Source organism: Melanostigma gelatinosum (assembly GCF_949748355.1).
Source record: "Melanostigma gelatinosum genome assembly, chromosome: 14".
NCBI classification, from domain to species: domain Eukaryota; kingdom Metazoa; phylum Chordata; class Actinopteri; order Perciformes; family Zoarcidae; genus Melanostigma; species Melanostigma gelatinosum.
The window spans coordinates 9,223,914-9,240,115 of record NC_136647.1 but is presented as its reverse complement, the minus strand read 5'-3'; the positions used below and the strand labels follow the sequence as shown (position 1 = coordinate 9,240,115).

Sequence of the window (16,202 nt, the reverse complement as noted above, 5' to 3'; positions counted from 1 at the left end):
TGCGCGCCCGTTGTTAGTCATTGTAGGGCTTTCATTTCCACCACTGGCGAGTATAGTAGCTGTTGTTGCCGGTGTAGTTGTGGTGGTGCTTTTCAACGCTGTTGTTGCCGGTGTAGTTGTGGTGGTTCTTTTCAACGCTGTTGTTGCCGGTGTAGTTGTGGTGGTGCTTTTCAACGCTGTTGTTGCAGGTGTTGTTGTGGTGGTGCTTTTTAACGTTGTTGTTGCAGGTGTAGTTGTGGTGGTGCTTTTCAACGCTGTTGTTGCAGGTGTAGTTCTGGTGGTGCTTTTTAATGTTGTTGTTGCAGGTGTAGTTGTGGTGGTGCTTTTCAACGCTGTTGTTGCAGGTGTAGTTGTGGTGGTGCTTTTTAATGTTGTTGTTGCAGGTGTAGTTGTGGTGGTGCTTTTTAACGTTGTTGTTGCAGGTGTAGTTGTGGTGGTGCTTTTCAACGCTGTTGTTGCAGGTGTAGTTCTGGTGGTGCTTTTCAACGCTGTTGTTGCAGGTGTAGTTGTGGTGGTGCTTTTTAACGTTGTTGTTGCAGGTGTAGTTGTGGTGGTGCTTTTCAACGTTGTTGTTGCAGGTGTAGTTGTGGTGGTGCTTTTCAACGCTGTTGTTGCAGGTGTAGTTGTGTTGGTGCTTTCTAACACTGGTGTTGTTGCAGGTGTAGTTGTGGTGGTGCTTTTCAACGCTGTTGTTGCAGGTGTAGTTGTGTTGGTGCTTTCTAACACTGGTGTTGTTGTAGGTGTAGTTGTGTTGGTGCTTTCTAACACTGGTGTTGTTGCAGGTGTAGTTGTGTTGGTGCTTTCTAACACTGGTGTTGTTGCAGGTGTAGTTGTGTTGGTGCTTTCTAACACTGGTGTTGTTGCAGGTGTAGTTGTGTTGGTGCTTTCTAACACTGGTGTTGTTGCAGGTGTAGTTGTGTTGGTGCTTTCTAACACTGGTGTTGTTGCAGGTGTAGTTGTGTTGGTGCTTTCTAACACTGGTGTTGTTGCAGGTGTAGTTGTGTTGGTGCTTTCTAACACTGGTGTTGTTGCAGGTGTAGTTGTGTTGGTGCTTTCTAACACTGGTGTTGTTGCAGGTGTAGTTGTGTTGGTGCTTTCTAACACTGGTGTTGTTGTAGGTGTAGTTGTGTTGGTGCTTTCTAACACTGGTGTTGTTGTTGCAGGTGTAGTTGTTGCTGTCGTCATGAGCGTCGTCTCGTTTGAAGTACTTGCAGATGTAGTTTGTGGAGAGGTAGGGCTGGCAGTTGTTTCTTCATGGTTTGGAGACACGCAGCTCTGCAGCTCGTTTTGGAACACCTGGCTCAGCTGAGAAAATGAACAGAATACTCATTATATTTTATCACAGCATATATCCACCATATATCCGTTATTATACATAACAACTAGTCCATAACTAGTTTCCATACATACCCAGGCAATGATGTCTGATTCATTCTTCCCTCCATTGGCATCCACAGTGACAACAACATAGTAGAATACTATCGTAAGAAGGAAAGACAGAACGTAGTTGAGGAGACCGATTTTAAATATGGGAGATGCAATTAGTGAAGGAGATATCCTGAGATAACCCACATTATATTTTCCACATCCCAGAACCTCAGAGTTTATCAGCTGTTTTCACAGGTTGAAATGTTCTCTCTGTTATTCTTAATCTTAAAGGACAATTTCTAATTGTTTTCAAGCGTCCTATTAGCTTCAGCTGAACCTCGTCATAAACTTTCTCGACAAAAAAATCCAAATGAAAAATCCGGGGACCCTGGGACAAAATCTCATGAAATGGTCAATTTTGTGTCATCTTAGAGGTGCTTGACGCAAACAAGTTTGGGAACCGCTGTAGTAGATTCAACTACAAAGTAGTACTGCTGATATGGCAGCGTGTGAGATGATTCTGTCAAGTTGCAAGTTTACCTGACGTCTGTGCATTTGTTGTAGTCATGGAAAGAGGGGAAGGAGCAGCAGAGGTCTCATTACAGGAAGCCTGTGCTGTTGGCAGGAAAGAAAGAATAATTAGTTCCACTCTGCACAGTGTGAATGAAAAGTAGGGAACACAAATTTCAAACTAAAACAACTTCCGTTTATGGTGATTATTGTGCCGTACAGTCATAATACGGTAAGGTAGAAACTGGACATCGGTGTAGACATTAGAAATTCTTGTATTTCACGACCACACGGAGTTGACATATATGTATATAGGTTTGTTGGAGATTTTAAAGACTTGTACTGTAAATTGATCGGTAAATAAAAAAGAAAAAACATATGAAATGCATCAATACAATGATACAAATGAACAATACTAAAATATATCACAATTTCTATGAAATATTTTTGGAAAACAAAAGTCCAGGTATATTTGATAATCTGTTCCTCTTGGTCATATTTTCCAACGTCCTCCACAAAGAAGCTAAAGCATTGTGAAGTTTTGCTGAAACAGACAGCAATCAGACTAGAAAAACAGGTTCCAGTACACATTAGGAAGGACATTTTACATATTCCCATGTGGGTGTGACATGCCTGACATGTCTGACAGTGCAATGTATTAATAAATAGAGGTGCAGAGCTGTCAGTCCAGATCAGGTTACCAGATGAAAGATGCTGCTGCTCCATTGTCTGCAGACAACTCTAACCAGTCACAGCTTATCTCATACCTGCCAATAGGACGACCAGCAGAAGTATGTGAAACCAGTGTCGATTTTTGACATGTGGGCCTGGCTTCTTCGCTCTGTAATATAACAAAGACAAACATTTGTTTGTATGAAATGAAAACGTAAGCTTCATTGTACTGACATTTTGCTCTTTTGATACCTATTGTTGAACAAGAAGTTCAAAACGGTGAAAGAGTGAGGCATACAAAAACACTTCCTCCCACCACGCCTACGTGAATACATACTGTAGGCATATCCTGCAATTATGTTTCAAGGGTTTTCTCTTTGGTTTTGATCATTCAGTCAATCAACCATATCTTACAATTTTCTGAATAAAGAAAAGGAATAATGCCAAATCAAACGTCAAACACATTGTTTGAGAACCACTTTTGGGTACAGTCAGACTACAGTACAACAGAACAAACACATTACCTTTATCACAGCTTAGGGGAAGTGCAATAGAGACTACTATGTATTGCACTGTACAGACACGTTTGTTTTCATGAACAAATGGTGAATGTTTGCTCGGACCAGAGCTTTTCAGTGGTGTTTACATTTGTTATGAAGCTGTGCCGTTACTATGCGGTGATATAAGAAGGTCTGTCGCAGAAGACTTGCATTTATAACTCTAAACTTTGGTACCTGCTTTTATTATTAATACAAACTAAAGAGTAAAATAGTGTAATATATGTAATATTATGAGATGTAGTGACAAGTCGCAAATGGAGGAGTAAACAAAAAGCTTAAAAACAGTGAAAGTTGAGTGGGTAATAACATGTCCAGCCTTGAGGAAGGACAGAGTAGAAGCCAATAAAAATCACTGCTCAGCGAGGTGGTAATCCAGGCAAACAGCGAAACAAAAGTTAACGCCTGAAGGTTAAGAATAAGATGAAGCTACAGCTATGTGTTATTTCCCAAAACAAATAGCGACTGAGGAGAGGACCCAACAAATCAAGATGTCTTCTTTCAGTTTGTAGATGATAAAGTCCGAATTTTGCATCAACACAAATCCACCGACCCATATCCTTCCTGGGTTTTCTACAGCCCCTTAATGTAATGTGAGCATCATTGTACCACTACAGTGTTTCTGGTGCTTACCAGGTGCACCCTCTCTTACACTCTTAAATAATCGTATCAGTAACTTCATTTAATACTTGGGTAAAAGATTAAACAGCATTCAACAAACACAGACACATATTCACAGAAATGTAAACATAAAACAAGATAATATTGCAGAGAGGAACATAAACATTTAAAGATATTTTAAAAAGTGATTCGATTCGGGGTTTAAAATACAGGAATACATAAGTAATTGATTTAGTTATATCTGACAAGCTTGGTGTATAATCCAGATTCAAACCAGATCCAGCAGTGATTTCTGAGATGGGCAGTGATTCCTAGTTAAGGAAAAGGAGACACCACCACCACCAGCACCACCAGCACCACCAGCACCACCAGCACCACCACTGTACCTGACAACGGAGGCAAACATGTGCCGACATGAAGAACCATCAGAACAAAAGCTGGAAGCTTTCATGATTTCGTCTTCATTTTCTTGAAACATAACGTCCCGTGGGCAAATTCTTGAAATCTTCAATCCTCTTGAAAACAAAGCCAAACCATAAACATTAGGTGTGCATTTTCTTCTCGAACACAATGTTGTTGTTTCTGTCGTTGTTTGGCAGCCTGCTGAGGGACTTCCCTGCGGCTTTCTCATACGGTATCAATAGGTGACACATGCGGCACGCCTCTTGAAACTGGAACCTGAACAGGTGGATGTCACATACATTCACTTTATCTTAGTGTTGCAACAACTGTCCACCTCCTGAATGGGAAATGATTTGATTTTAGACGAGATAAGCAAAGGCCCACTGTGCTGTTCTATCATCAGAAATGATAATGTACACAACTAATGTTCCCGGTAGGGAAGAGATTTTTCTTTTTCTACTTTTGTTTGGCAGTAAAGGTGCGCCTCAGGGTGTGTCCTAACCATGAGTGTTCTCAGTGACAGACTCAACTAGAAAACAAATGTCTCCAGGGTAACACGACAGCACTTTAAGAGTGTGGCAGTGAGACATTTACTGTTGAGTCAGAAGAACTCACGCACCAACATTGTGTGTTATGCACCTGCTTTACAGGACTCTGAAAAGGAGGAGCTTGTCTGTCACGCACCACCAACACTGCAGTCATTAAAACACACACACACACACACACACCTATTTCAGCCATTCTTGTGGCTCTTCCAATTATATTTAACAAGGCAAACACTATATTGAATACAGTTACACCCTGTAGTTACACACAAACACTTACCACGGAGGGTGTCGGTGATCTGACGACTGAGATCATTTTGAAAAGTCATACCTAAGGGACACTAAGAGCATGGTGATTCAGTGCACAGTCATCCAAAATATTATAATAACAGGGGTCAGGGGTCAAACTGAGAGTGGGAGGGCTCATTAACTAAGTAAGTAAAAGTATTTAAATCAAAATAAAATGACAAACTATCCTAGCAGAGGACATAAACATAAGGGAACCTGATTTTGATTCTATCTTTATATCCTGGTAAACCAGAGATGTGTTATGTATCCATTATAACAGCTGTTTAATTCATAAAGCATGAATTATGTACTCACATTAAAATAGTAATACCAACCAGGTTTCATGCTGTACCAGCTTTAGTTCTTCTCAGTTAATTGAATGAAGTAAGAAACAGAAAAATAGGATAGGTGTAGTTCTCTATCTGTTCACCAGGGGGAGGAAGGAGGCCAAAGATAACCACAAGCCAGGTTTTCATATCTGTTCGAGGGTTGGGAAACAGTGAGAGCAGAGCAGACCCAAACCGTTTTTTTTTTAAAGATCAGCAGCCTTTGATTGGTTTCATAATTAAAATGTATGTGAAATTCAAAAGGGTGCTTTATCTATTCCATTTCTGCTGCTGATCATTGTGCAGGATGTTTCGGTCACATACTGCAGCATTTACAACAGCTTCACCAAAAGAGATCACGAACCACACCATTAGGGCTGGGTATCTTTCAAAAGAAATAATACAATGCCAGTAACAATACCAGTACCCTTAAAGTGATACAGATACAGAGTACTTTAAGGAACGCGCCTTAAAGTCTGTGTGTGTAGATTGGGAATGGGCGCCTCAGTGTATACTTAGTCTCATGTGCTCAAGCTTAGGACTGTCATATGGGCTTGCATGTGACCGCTCGGCAATAATTAGTTGAGAAAACAATCTGACCTCAGATCCATTTAGAAGCTCTTCTGGAGCGTTTGATCACATTACATGATCATCATGAGCAGATGGAGGGCTGATGCTGATTTAATCTTTCATCAACTGCTGTTTCCAAGGGCAATAATATATTTGAAATCCTCAGATTTTAAGCCAACATGGATGACAAGTCCTTAATGGATCACACGACTGCTTGATCTTTCAGCTCATTGATTCGGTTTTACGGTTGCACCTTTACTGTTTTGGATCAATCTGGGCTGCAGCAGCGGACCATAGATACAAATTAGCCTTGTGGCTAAATCCGACACATTTACATCACATTGATGTTAATAAATGTGCGCTACCCACGACAAATATAAAGTAAAATCATTTGATGTAAAGTGAACTTTGTCAGAAAATGTTTAGCATGACACAATCCATTTATTTTTCAAGACAACGTAAGGTAATTGTACAATTTGATGTTTTGTGTCGAAACAACAAATAAAATATATTTGTTCGAATAAAACTTTTTCTCTTATAAAACAGGCATGTCGATAACACACAAACATCCGCAAAAACAACAGCCGTTCAATGAGTTTCTCCAAGTTACAACTTGAACACTCCTTGAGTAAAAGACACCTTGCAAGACATCTCTGTCCATCGGCAGACACTGTGCAAACTTGAGGTCATATCCCGTAGCCGAGCAGATTCTTGTAAATCAGCTTATTGCAGCCTGTTGGTGTTACACTGTACAGCCAAATGGTGAAAATAGTCAAAAATGAATCCTGTTTATACTGCTGCATAGGTTAAGTTCTATGCATATAAACTCCAGTAAATTATGTTGAAGAGCAGGTAAGACAGAGGAAATATGACTCTGGAGTAGGAGTCGATCATGTAGCTGTTGCTCATAATGAAGCTGAAGTGTTGCAGCACAGGGTTCTTGTGGCGTAGCCTGGTGCCTTCTGTGGGTCCGGAGACAGTAGAGTTTCGAGTCTGGGTGTTCCTGTCTGTGTTCGGGGTGCTGGGGGCCTCTGTGAAAGAAGTCAGCTCGATGTCATTGTCGTGGAAACAGCCGTCGAACGCCATAGCCTGGGTGGCATCGAAGGAGTTGGGGATCTGCAGCGACAGAGGCAGAAGAGGAGAGTTAGCCGGTCCAGATGGTAGGAAATTATTTTCTGATTCAAGAGACAAAAAAAACTCAATGAGAATGACCTTTGCCCTTCTGAGCCTCTTCATCTCCTCCACTGTAGTGAAATAGTTGACAGCAGCGTACTCGATGACAGACAGGAAGACAAACAAGAAGCTTGCCCACAGGTAGATGTCTACAGCTTTGATGTAAGACACCTGTGGCATAGAGGCTGAGACACCAGTGATGATGGTGGCCATGGTCAGAACCGTGGTGATGCCTGGATACACAACACATCATGAGCATTAAAATGTTACCTCACAAATAACATCCATTGTTTGGATTAATTCAACTTCAATGCTAAATGCAATAGGCATAAAAAAATACCCAAGTTGGATGGTAAAACATCTCCGTATTAATATTATATGTAGTGCATCAGCAGTTTTCTAATACTTTAACCACCAAAACGTTCAAAGGAAGAGTTTTGGGAATTTCCTTTCTTGCTGAGAATTATGAAAGTGGTATCGATATCGTTTGTAGGAAAGCAAATAAGCTTTCACAAAATGTCAGAGTAATCCTCTAAATACAACTGAAAAACTAGGCTAAGTGATGCTTTTGCACAGATTTTGGATAAAAATACCAGTTACAGAGTATCTTTTTAATAAAGCTGTCAACATGTGTTAAAAACAACACGGTCACATTGGTCTCAGTACCCAGAGAGACACGGGCTGGTACGGCCCTCCTGTCTATCCAGAAGGACACCCAGGACAGCATCACCATCAGCATGGTGGGAAAGTACGTCTGAAGCATGAAGAACAAGATATGCCTCCTGAGAAGGAAGTTAATGTTGAGACGATTGTACCAACCTGAAACAGAGATAAATGCACAAAAAGTGGAGGTGAAAAACAAGACTGTCACTCAATAAAATGTTGCAAAAAAACCCTGCTCAGTATTGTGCAAGTTGTCAGAAAGTAGACGGACGAACAGGGAGAACCTCGAACTCGGATGAGAAAGTGATTATGTTCTTGAGCAGATCTGTCTGGAGATGAAGTTATACAACATCTTAGCGCAGATAGGTCCCCACAAGATTATTTCACACCGAAATGTGACAGTAGAGGAAGGCATGGTTTTAAAAAGTGGGCTTAGCGGTGAGTCATACAACTCCAAAATGCTTAAATAATAAAGCATACCACAGAAGAAATATAAAAAATATATTTGAACACTGTAAATAAAAAGGGACATGCTTTGTACGTATGATCTGAAGTTGTTTAGCCATGTAAGCTTTAAAACAGAACTTTCAAAAAAATGTCAAAGTTGCTACGTCATTGAATCCAACCTGGACGACTGTTCCAATGTCGAAGATCCTTCAAAACTCCACTAAGGTCTGAGACCTTTGTTCAGAGGATTTTCAAGGATGCATGTGTGTATGCTCCACTCTTCTAAAACCACCAAGGAAGCATCCTTGACTTTGAGAAACACCCACAGTGTGAGAGTGAGGCGAATAAGCCAGAAAGCGCTTTGACTATTCCTTTAAAAAAGGGACAGTTCAGGATGGTTCATTTATATGTATTTATTTTTTGCACACATTCATTTGAGGCTATAGTCATTATTGTTCTCACTGTTTGCCGGAGCTACCAGCAGGTGTGAAGGTGAATAAAATATTGCTGTATACAGGTCTAAACATCTTACATTTTCCCTTTTTAGAAATGCAGACAGGGCTTTGTGACATTGACGATATTAGGTTTAAATAAGGAACTCTCTGTTCGTTCCCAAACAACTCAGAGGGGCCCTAACGGCTCTAACCTCACATACCAGTACTGCCGTAGAAGGCAAGCCCGAAGGAAGGATGGAAGTCTTCAACAAAAAACTGAGAGAGCACGATCTCGTCAGTCCTCAATGAATCGTTCCCGTTCTTCCAGTAGAGCATTAGGTCGTTCTCATTGTAAGCATCTTCAAGAGAGGAGAGAGGGACACCTTCACATGTTGCCTCTCTTAGAAGATTCATGGATGATCTCCTCAGAGGAGAGGAGAGGAGAGAGCGCACAGAAATGGGCCTCCCGACTCTCCTCTGAGATCAGGATCCATGCAACAAGTTAAGGCAGACAGGGAGAGAGACAAAGAGAACAAAGCAGGCCAGAAAGACAAAACATTTCCCCCAGAGAAAGTAATCCCCACTGTCGGAAGTTATGACCAAATTCAAGTTCAGAGCAGAATGAAAGACAGAATCCCCAGCAAATCCTGCATCAGAAAAGCAGATGTTTATAATGGTCAGAGCTTGACCTGATAGAGGATTATGATTCATGTAGTCTTTGCAAAAAGAAGATGGCGATGGCTACTGTGTGTTCTTGAAGTATGGTAATGCACTTAGAGCTGTTCGGTGTGTGTGTCTGTCCCTATAGGATAACGATCAAAGCTATCCAATGGTGGTTTTGACCAGCATGGATATGCTTAATATGGAATTCAGTGAGCTCAGCAGGTTTCGCTAGCCGGTGCCTGTAAATCACAAATAAGTGCATCAAAAGATTGTGGAACATGTTTTCCAGCAAAACTTGTCTCATAAGCACATTACGCAATTCGTTTTGCAACAAAATAAACAAACATCAGAAAGAAATGTCCCAACTGCAGTTTGGTACTCACAGCTCTCGAGCTCCAGACAGCAATTCTGTGTGTCCAGAGGGAAACTACTGAAGTCCATTGAGCAAAGTGCCGTCACAGTGATCCTAAAACACAGCGTACAGTTAAAGAAACACCCACATAAATCAAGCAATTCAGCATCAACTGTGTTCATAAAACATATTACAATCAAGCTGCTTACATTAATCTTCGTTAACCAGCCAAAAAGGGTACAAAACAAAGCCGCTGTATTTATATACACAGGTAAAGTTAAAGATATGCATCTTTTATAAAGAAGAAATGAATTGTAAATGTAACTTAAAGCGAAGTGGCCCCAGCCATCCAGACAAGTTAGCAAGCTTTACACATGGAATTAAAACTGTTAACAGCATCAAAATGTCTGGTTGTTGCATGTTCGGTTGTCAGAATCGATATTCAGAGGACTCAAGTTCTACAGAATTCTCGACAGGATTACGACCGTTTAACGAGTGATCAAGTTAGCTTAGACGAATGCGTCCGTGGTTGCTCGTAGTGACTTACAAAAAAAGGTCGGAGTAGATGATAAACACTGATGAGTATGTATTTAATATTGATCAAAGGCTTTTACGAGGACACCTACATGTTCTGTTTTGAACAGTCCCCAGGTAACATGGTCACTCGTTAAACTGAAACACGCGGCGTCTATGGCTGCAAGCTATCAAACGTGTTGACTAGTGGACTTAGTTTTAAAATTGGTGCTTCAAACACGCGTTTTTGATGCACCAATTTTAAAACTCAACTCAAAAACTGAAGTGTTAAAGGGTCTATAAACAAGGGAAATGCTGTTTCAGCCGTTCTTGGTTTGGTATGACCAGTAGCTTGTGGTTGATTTTAGCGAACTAACTCACATAAATGAATACATTTGGTTGATTTCCTGCTCTTCTCTACTTTTCCTCCTGTTGCACAACATTTTAACATGTCACAGATAAACATAATGATGTCTTTAAAACAACTGACAAAAGAAAAACTTTGGAAATAATAAATTCAATGTGCCATAAACTCAATAAATAAATAAATAAATAAATTCAATGTGCCATAAACCTGCAATTGCCATTTACCACAGCAGGCGCCACTCAGCAAAAGGCAGCCTCGCTTTAATCGTTCACTACTTTGATGGTAGTCTCTTTATAAATGACGTCAAGGAAACCTTTTCTTTACCTGGCACTGTAGAGGATATTGCCATCAGGAAAAACCCTCAGCATGATGTTCTCCATGGTCGTGTCGTGGATAAAAGAACGCTTCGAGTGGACAAAGAACACGTCAGGAACCCAAATCTTTTTCACGAGACGTGCATCAAAGGTACGACTCTTGTTGCTGCTGGAGGGGAAGGCCAGACGATCGTCCCGCCAGTAATGCCTCAGGTACAAAGTCATGGTGAAGTCCTGCAAACAAAAACACAACAACGACAACAACTCAAGCCCAGCAGAGAGAAAGGGGACACTGTATGCTGGCTAGACTAACTGCAGAAATCCCAGAGGCACATACCATGTTTACTTCTGATATGCTGTCAATGCTCTCCACCTGGACGTCGATGCCGACGGGAATAGCCGACCCTGGAAAAGATAAAACGTTGTCATGGATCAGCAACAGTAGGATCACATCCCTGATGAACATCTGCACATCTGCCGGAGATTATTTATGTGCAAATCCCACTGCTGAGCCATACGACGTAAATGGTACAGACTAAAGGTTGGATGAAAGTGATGACCCTGACATCATGCTGGTTCTTAAGCCTGACTCAGCTTGGAGTTGCTATCATATCATTTTCGAATACAATCTGAATAATGTATGTACACCATTTTCTCGAATTAATAGCAAAAACAACAAAGAGCTTACAGCTTTGAGGCTTTGTATGTCTACATACATTCTACAGTCTCAGATCAAAATGAAACATTCTAGTTTTAGTGTTTTGAATATTCTCTAACGTTGGGCTTTTCTTTTACCCCCACAGAATGAAGTACGCAGTTCAGATTATTTTATCAATCTAGGTCACGAAGGTTTGTTTTTTTGAACACGTAACACCAAACGACAGCACAGTATCCTACATCAACCTTTCTAAGTTACCCAGAAAGCACATGTTTCATAAAATAAAAAAATACAAACAAAAGAAAGCAGAAGAGGTGGAATTAAATAGACACACTCTACATAGATTAGGTTTGTGTCTTTACCTCCAAATCCAGGGCGCATTGCAAAATCATGGTCTTCAATCCGAAGCAGCTGCTCAGATTTAATTAGCAGAGACTTGGCGCTGTCCTGCTTTTTCATCTTAAGATCCACTCGCCTGAGAACCAAAGAGAACAAACAGCTTAACGTAGAAACTCTCTTCAGCTCTACGTTTCTCTTACGAACACGGACAAAATTGAAGCAGAACTGACATCTGGTCGAAGGAGTTAGTGATGGTTACTAGCACTCTGATTACAACCAAAGGCCAATGGTCCCTAGAAGATGGAAGTTATTTTACTGATCTAACATAGTTGTAACTGGGTCAGATATCGTGGGGCCTCTTTTGTGTCTGGCTCTAAAAGTCCGATCTATTCACTGTCTTTCTTGAAATCCTCAGAGATTAATGTGAATTAAAGAATTAACTCTGATGTAAATGTCACCCTGTCCAAATACAGGCATTATGTACTTTAATGATATGTTGAATAATTCTGAATATCATTTGATTGTAACAGAATCCACAGAAAATCTTATGAAATGCACTGATCACCTTCCATCCTCGCATGTTAAATCCCCTGCTCTTACCGTTCCTTTTCTGATTTTTACTTTTGTAAAGTATTATGGAGAAGCCACAAAATGTAGATGCCTGGTGTCTAAAAGTAACAGCAGAAGCAGCTCCACAATTACAACAAAGTGTCATGCGAGAAATCCCGCATTGGCTCACCCTCCATGCTTTTGCTTGGTGTTCTCTGCGTGCTGCTCCTTGTGTCTCCTCTTGCTTGGATAGTGGCTGCTGACGGGCCACAACCAGGCCAGGCACATCAGTCTAAAGGCCAGGAGGGCCACTCTCATGGTTAAACTGGGCCTTGGAAGACTAGAGGAACCAAAACGTTCCCCCCACTGCGTCAGTGTCTCGCCCAGGGATTGCCACAGCTGTCCCCGTCCTCTACTGGCAGGTCCATGTCCCAGCAGCACTCATTGTGCACCACCGCGCACACACCCAGCTACTTCTGCATTATCCTGCTGCTTCATCTCCTCTAACATGGTAAGCATCAGTCAGCGCTTAGCTCCAGTGCACAGGCATCCACCTGGTTGGGTTTGCTATTCTCTGTGCCATCCCTCTGCTTACATCTGCAGACAACATGTAGCTCCGACTCCCCCGCTGTCCCCACCCACTGATTTACGTAAAACCAAATATCAATTTATTCCTATAATGAGAAAGGAATACCATTAATTCCTCTCTAATCTTCTTATCTTTGGTTGGTGAAATCTTTCAGTAACCTACAAACTGGAGGCAACAGGGGGCGGGGAGAGGGATAATACGACCAGCAGTTTCATCATCATGCTGACCAGATAAAAATCAAAAGCCTCTAGCCTACTTTTATACATTGCAGGATTTTCCCTCGAGTAGCGAACTGTAGTGGTGGGAGGACAGATCCCATCCACAGGAGACAGGCGCCAGCTGGGCCACATCTGCAGACATTGCACTTATGACTTCTGAGCAGATATCATTCACAGCAGAGGATATGTTTGAAAAAAAAAACAAGGCTTTGATCTGTTTTCATCTAAACATTAGAAAAAAATGATGTGTAACAAATGTTACTATAATCCAATGCAAAACATCATTCACACATGAAAGGTTTCAGACAAAGGTTTTGAAAAATGTGTGTTGACATGCTAATGAAATATTCACAACGCTGTATCATGAGTTGATAGCGTTTATATAGTTTGGATCGTTTGGATAGCGTTTAGATAGTTTGGAGAGTTAGGGGAGTGAGGAGAGAAGGATAGGTGATAAGATGGAGCCAGCTAGGAAGAGGAGGATTTCCCCTGTGTGGGAACACTTTGATTTGATAACTCCTAATAAGGTAAGCTAAATCTAACTCTATTTCAGACACATTCGGTTTGCTTATCAAGAACTGTATTTTTCACAGTTTCTTATTTTATTCAAAGGTGAGGTGTTTATTGTGCTCCAAGGAGTTGGGGTACAATAACAACACCTCATCCATGCTAAGGCGTTACCTTATGCATGAGAATAAGGAGGAAACTGGAGCTTCACCCAGCCATGGTAAGTCATTACAATATTACAAATGCACCATCACAATTTTTCCCTGTTCACTTTTGTTTATTGTGCAAATAAAGACAGGTAACAGACACTGTATTTATTCTCTTTTAACCAGCCACCAGAAAACAAGAGCTGGATGAAGCCCTCGTCTCCATGATAGTGAAGGACACACAGCCCTTCAGTGTTGTGGATGATGTTGGATTCAGGGCATGTGTGTCCAAACTGGATCCTAATTATGTTATCCCTACAAGGCAGGTATGTATGGGTGCATGCATGAAATTGAGAAACTGTTATTTCTGAATAAAAATGAATAAAATGTCCTCTGTCCTGTACATCACTGTCCAAGTTACACAAGCATATTCAGTCCCCTCTTCCTAGTTCCACAAGCACTTTCACTGTCCTCTGCCTGCTTAAGCCCATGCCATTTTCCTAAAGTGACATAATAACATTATTACACAACCTGCCATATCATATGATACTACCATTTTGGGAAAATGTACACACAGAATACATTCAAAAAATATTTTATTATGCACATGTGTGATAATTTATGTACAGAAATTATTTGGTCATTCCCAACAGCCATAACAGACACAAAAATTCAATGCATGACATTATGTGGTTCAGATACAGCTGCCTGTGATTATACACTTGGCCAGTAGGTGGTTTCGTGTGCACATGAAGCTTCGAGAAATGAACCCTTTCTCGAACCAATTGGCTGAAGTGGTTCGATGCCTCATGAGGCTTCATCTCACCATCACTACTGTGCATGTTCCCTCATCACCTCTTGGCCACATCCAGTCAAATACAGACAGCTATCCTGCACTGATGGACACTGCAGCCCCACAAGCAGTTTCATTGACAGCTCCACAGCAAAGAAAGACAAATATGGATCCCTCTGATGTCACTGTTGGTAATATAAAAAAACAGGAACTCACTGGGAAAACTTGACACTATGAACACTGAACAAAACTAAACACTAAGAAAACACCCATAACCCTCTAGTCTACTACACAGATGCACTAAGACAACTTGGCTGTATATGTAATGACTGGGGAAGTGAGAACAGGTGAGCAGGAGGTGAGGCGACTGCAGGACTAATGAGAGACAGGTGAAACTAATCAGGGCGGGCCAGACAATCAAAGCTGGCGGGAAAACACTCAAAGGCTGGAAGTGAAGTGATCATCAAAGAGGAGAAGTGAGTAAGAAAATAAAACAGGAGGAAATTAAACAAAGACAAAAGATTATAACATCTGATTTATTTTCTATTTATCTATTTTTTTTAATATATATATATATTTATTTTTTATTTTAATTTTATTTTATATATATATATATTTATTTTTTATTTATTTTTTATTCATTTATTTTATTTTATTTTACCATTTCACTCAACATTTTTTGTTATTGATACTGTACATTACTTTGAAACGCACAAAATATGAGATTAGATTTTCTTTTCTTCATATTGCTCTAAATGCCTTGGAACAAATGCATCTAACTCTAATTAAACCAGCAAGCTGTTGACATATACAGGAGCTTTCCAGCATACTGGCTATATACATTCAACATGACAGATTATTAACGTGCTAATGGCTATGAGATATATTACACAACAGACATGCAGTTTATTATTCAGTATCACTCATGAGAAAGAAGGGAACAGAAACCACTAAGGACATGTACATTCTTAAAAATGCAAATGTCAAAATGAAATGAAGAAATACGACTCATGGAAAAAAGCATGTTTGATAATTCTGTATTAAATCAAGGAAGGAGCAAAAACCTGGAGCTGAGAAAAAGAAACTTCAGAACCAACGATGAAATCAAAACACAGACGGCATGACGCTGCTGTAGTGCCATGGTCCCTTTAATCTGCAGGATTAAAGCTGATTGAGGGCAGACATGAGCAATGGCATCTTAAAGAATCAGTCACGTGGACCTTGGCTCTCTTGGACATGTGACCGAGCAGCTGCTGGACAGCTGGCCGTTCACGTGTGGAAGTGACATCTCATCTGTGCCCTCTAGAGGTCTTCATCTGTCAAAATATGTAAACAACTGAGGTGCATTTGCGTTCATGAACAACCAAATGTATGCGGCCTACCGTGTGTTTATGCCAAAACGTAAGAATAACAGCATCATCATAGACATGGACAAACAAGCATTACTGGAATTGAAATCACCAATACCTTTACATGCATCCATTTTCTATACTCTGTGTCGGGTCTCTTCTAGCTGGCGTTGTATAAAAATATCCATCAAACAAGATGGTGTTTGATTCCTGTTTGAGACAGTCACTAAACATTAAAACATTGCATCAAGTTGATTGTGTAACAGTGA

At 40.6% G+C, this 16,202-nt stretch overlaps 1 protein-coding gene across 1 annotated transcript; it reads right to left on the bottom strand.

Annotated features, from left to right (window-relative positions):
- Positions 1 to 6,672: 6,672 nt before the first annotated feature.
- Positions 6,673 to 12,649, bottom strand: gabrr3a (gamma-aminobutyric acid type A receptor subunit rho3a; the record flags this gene model as incomplete). The annotated part of the gene is made up of 9 exons (XM_079282900.1): positions 6,673 to 6,975; positions 7,072 to 7,265; positions 7,699 to 7,851; positions 8,798 to 8,935; positions 9,623 to 9,705; positions 10,796 to 11,019; positions 11,123 to 11,190; positions 11,806 to 11,918; positions 12,522 to 12,649. The coding sequence occupies 9 exons, from the start codon at positions 12,647 to 12,649 to the stop codon at positions 6,673 to 6,675; spliced, it is 1,404 nt and encodes a 467-aa protein (XP_079139026.1).
- Between the last annotated feature and the right edge of the window lie 3,553 nt (positions 12,650 to 16,202).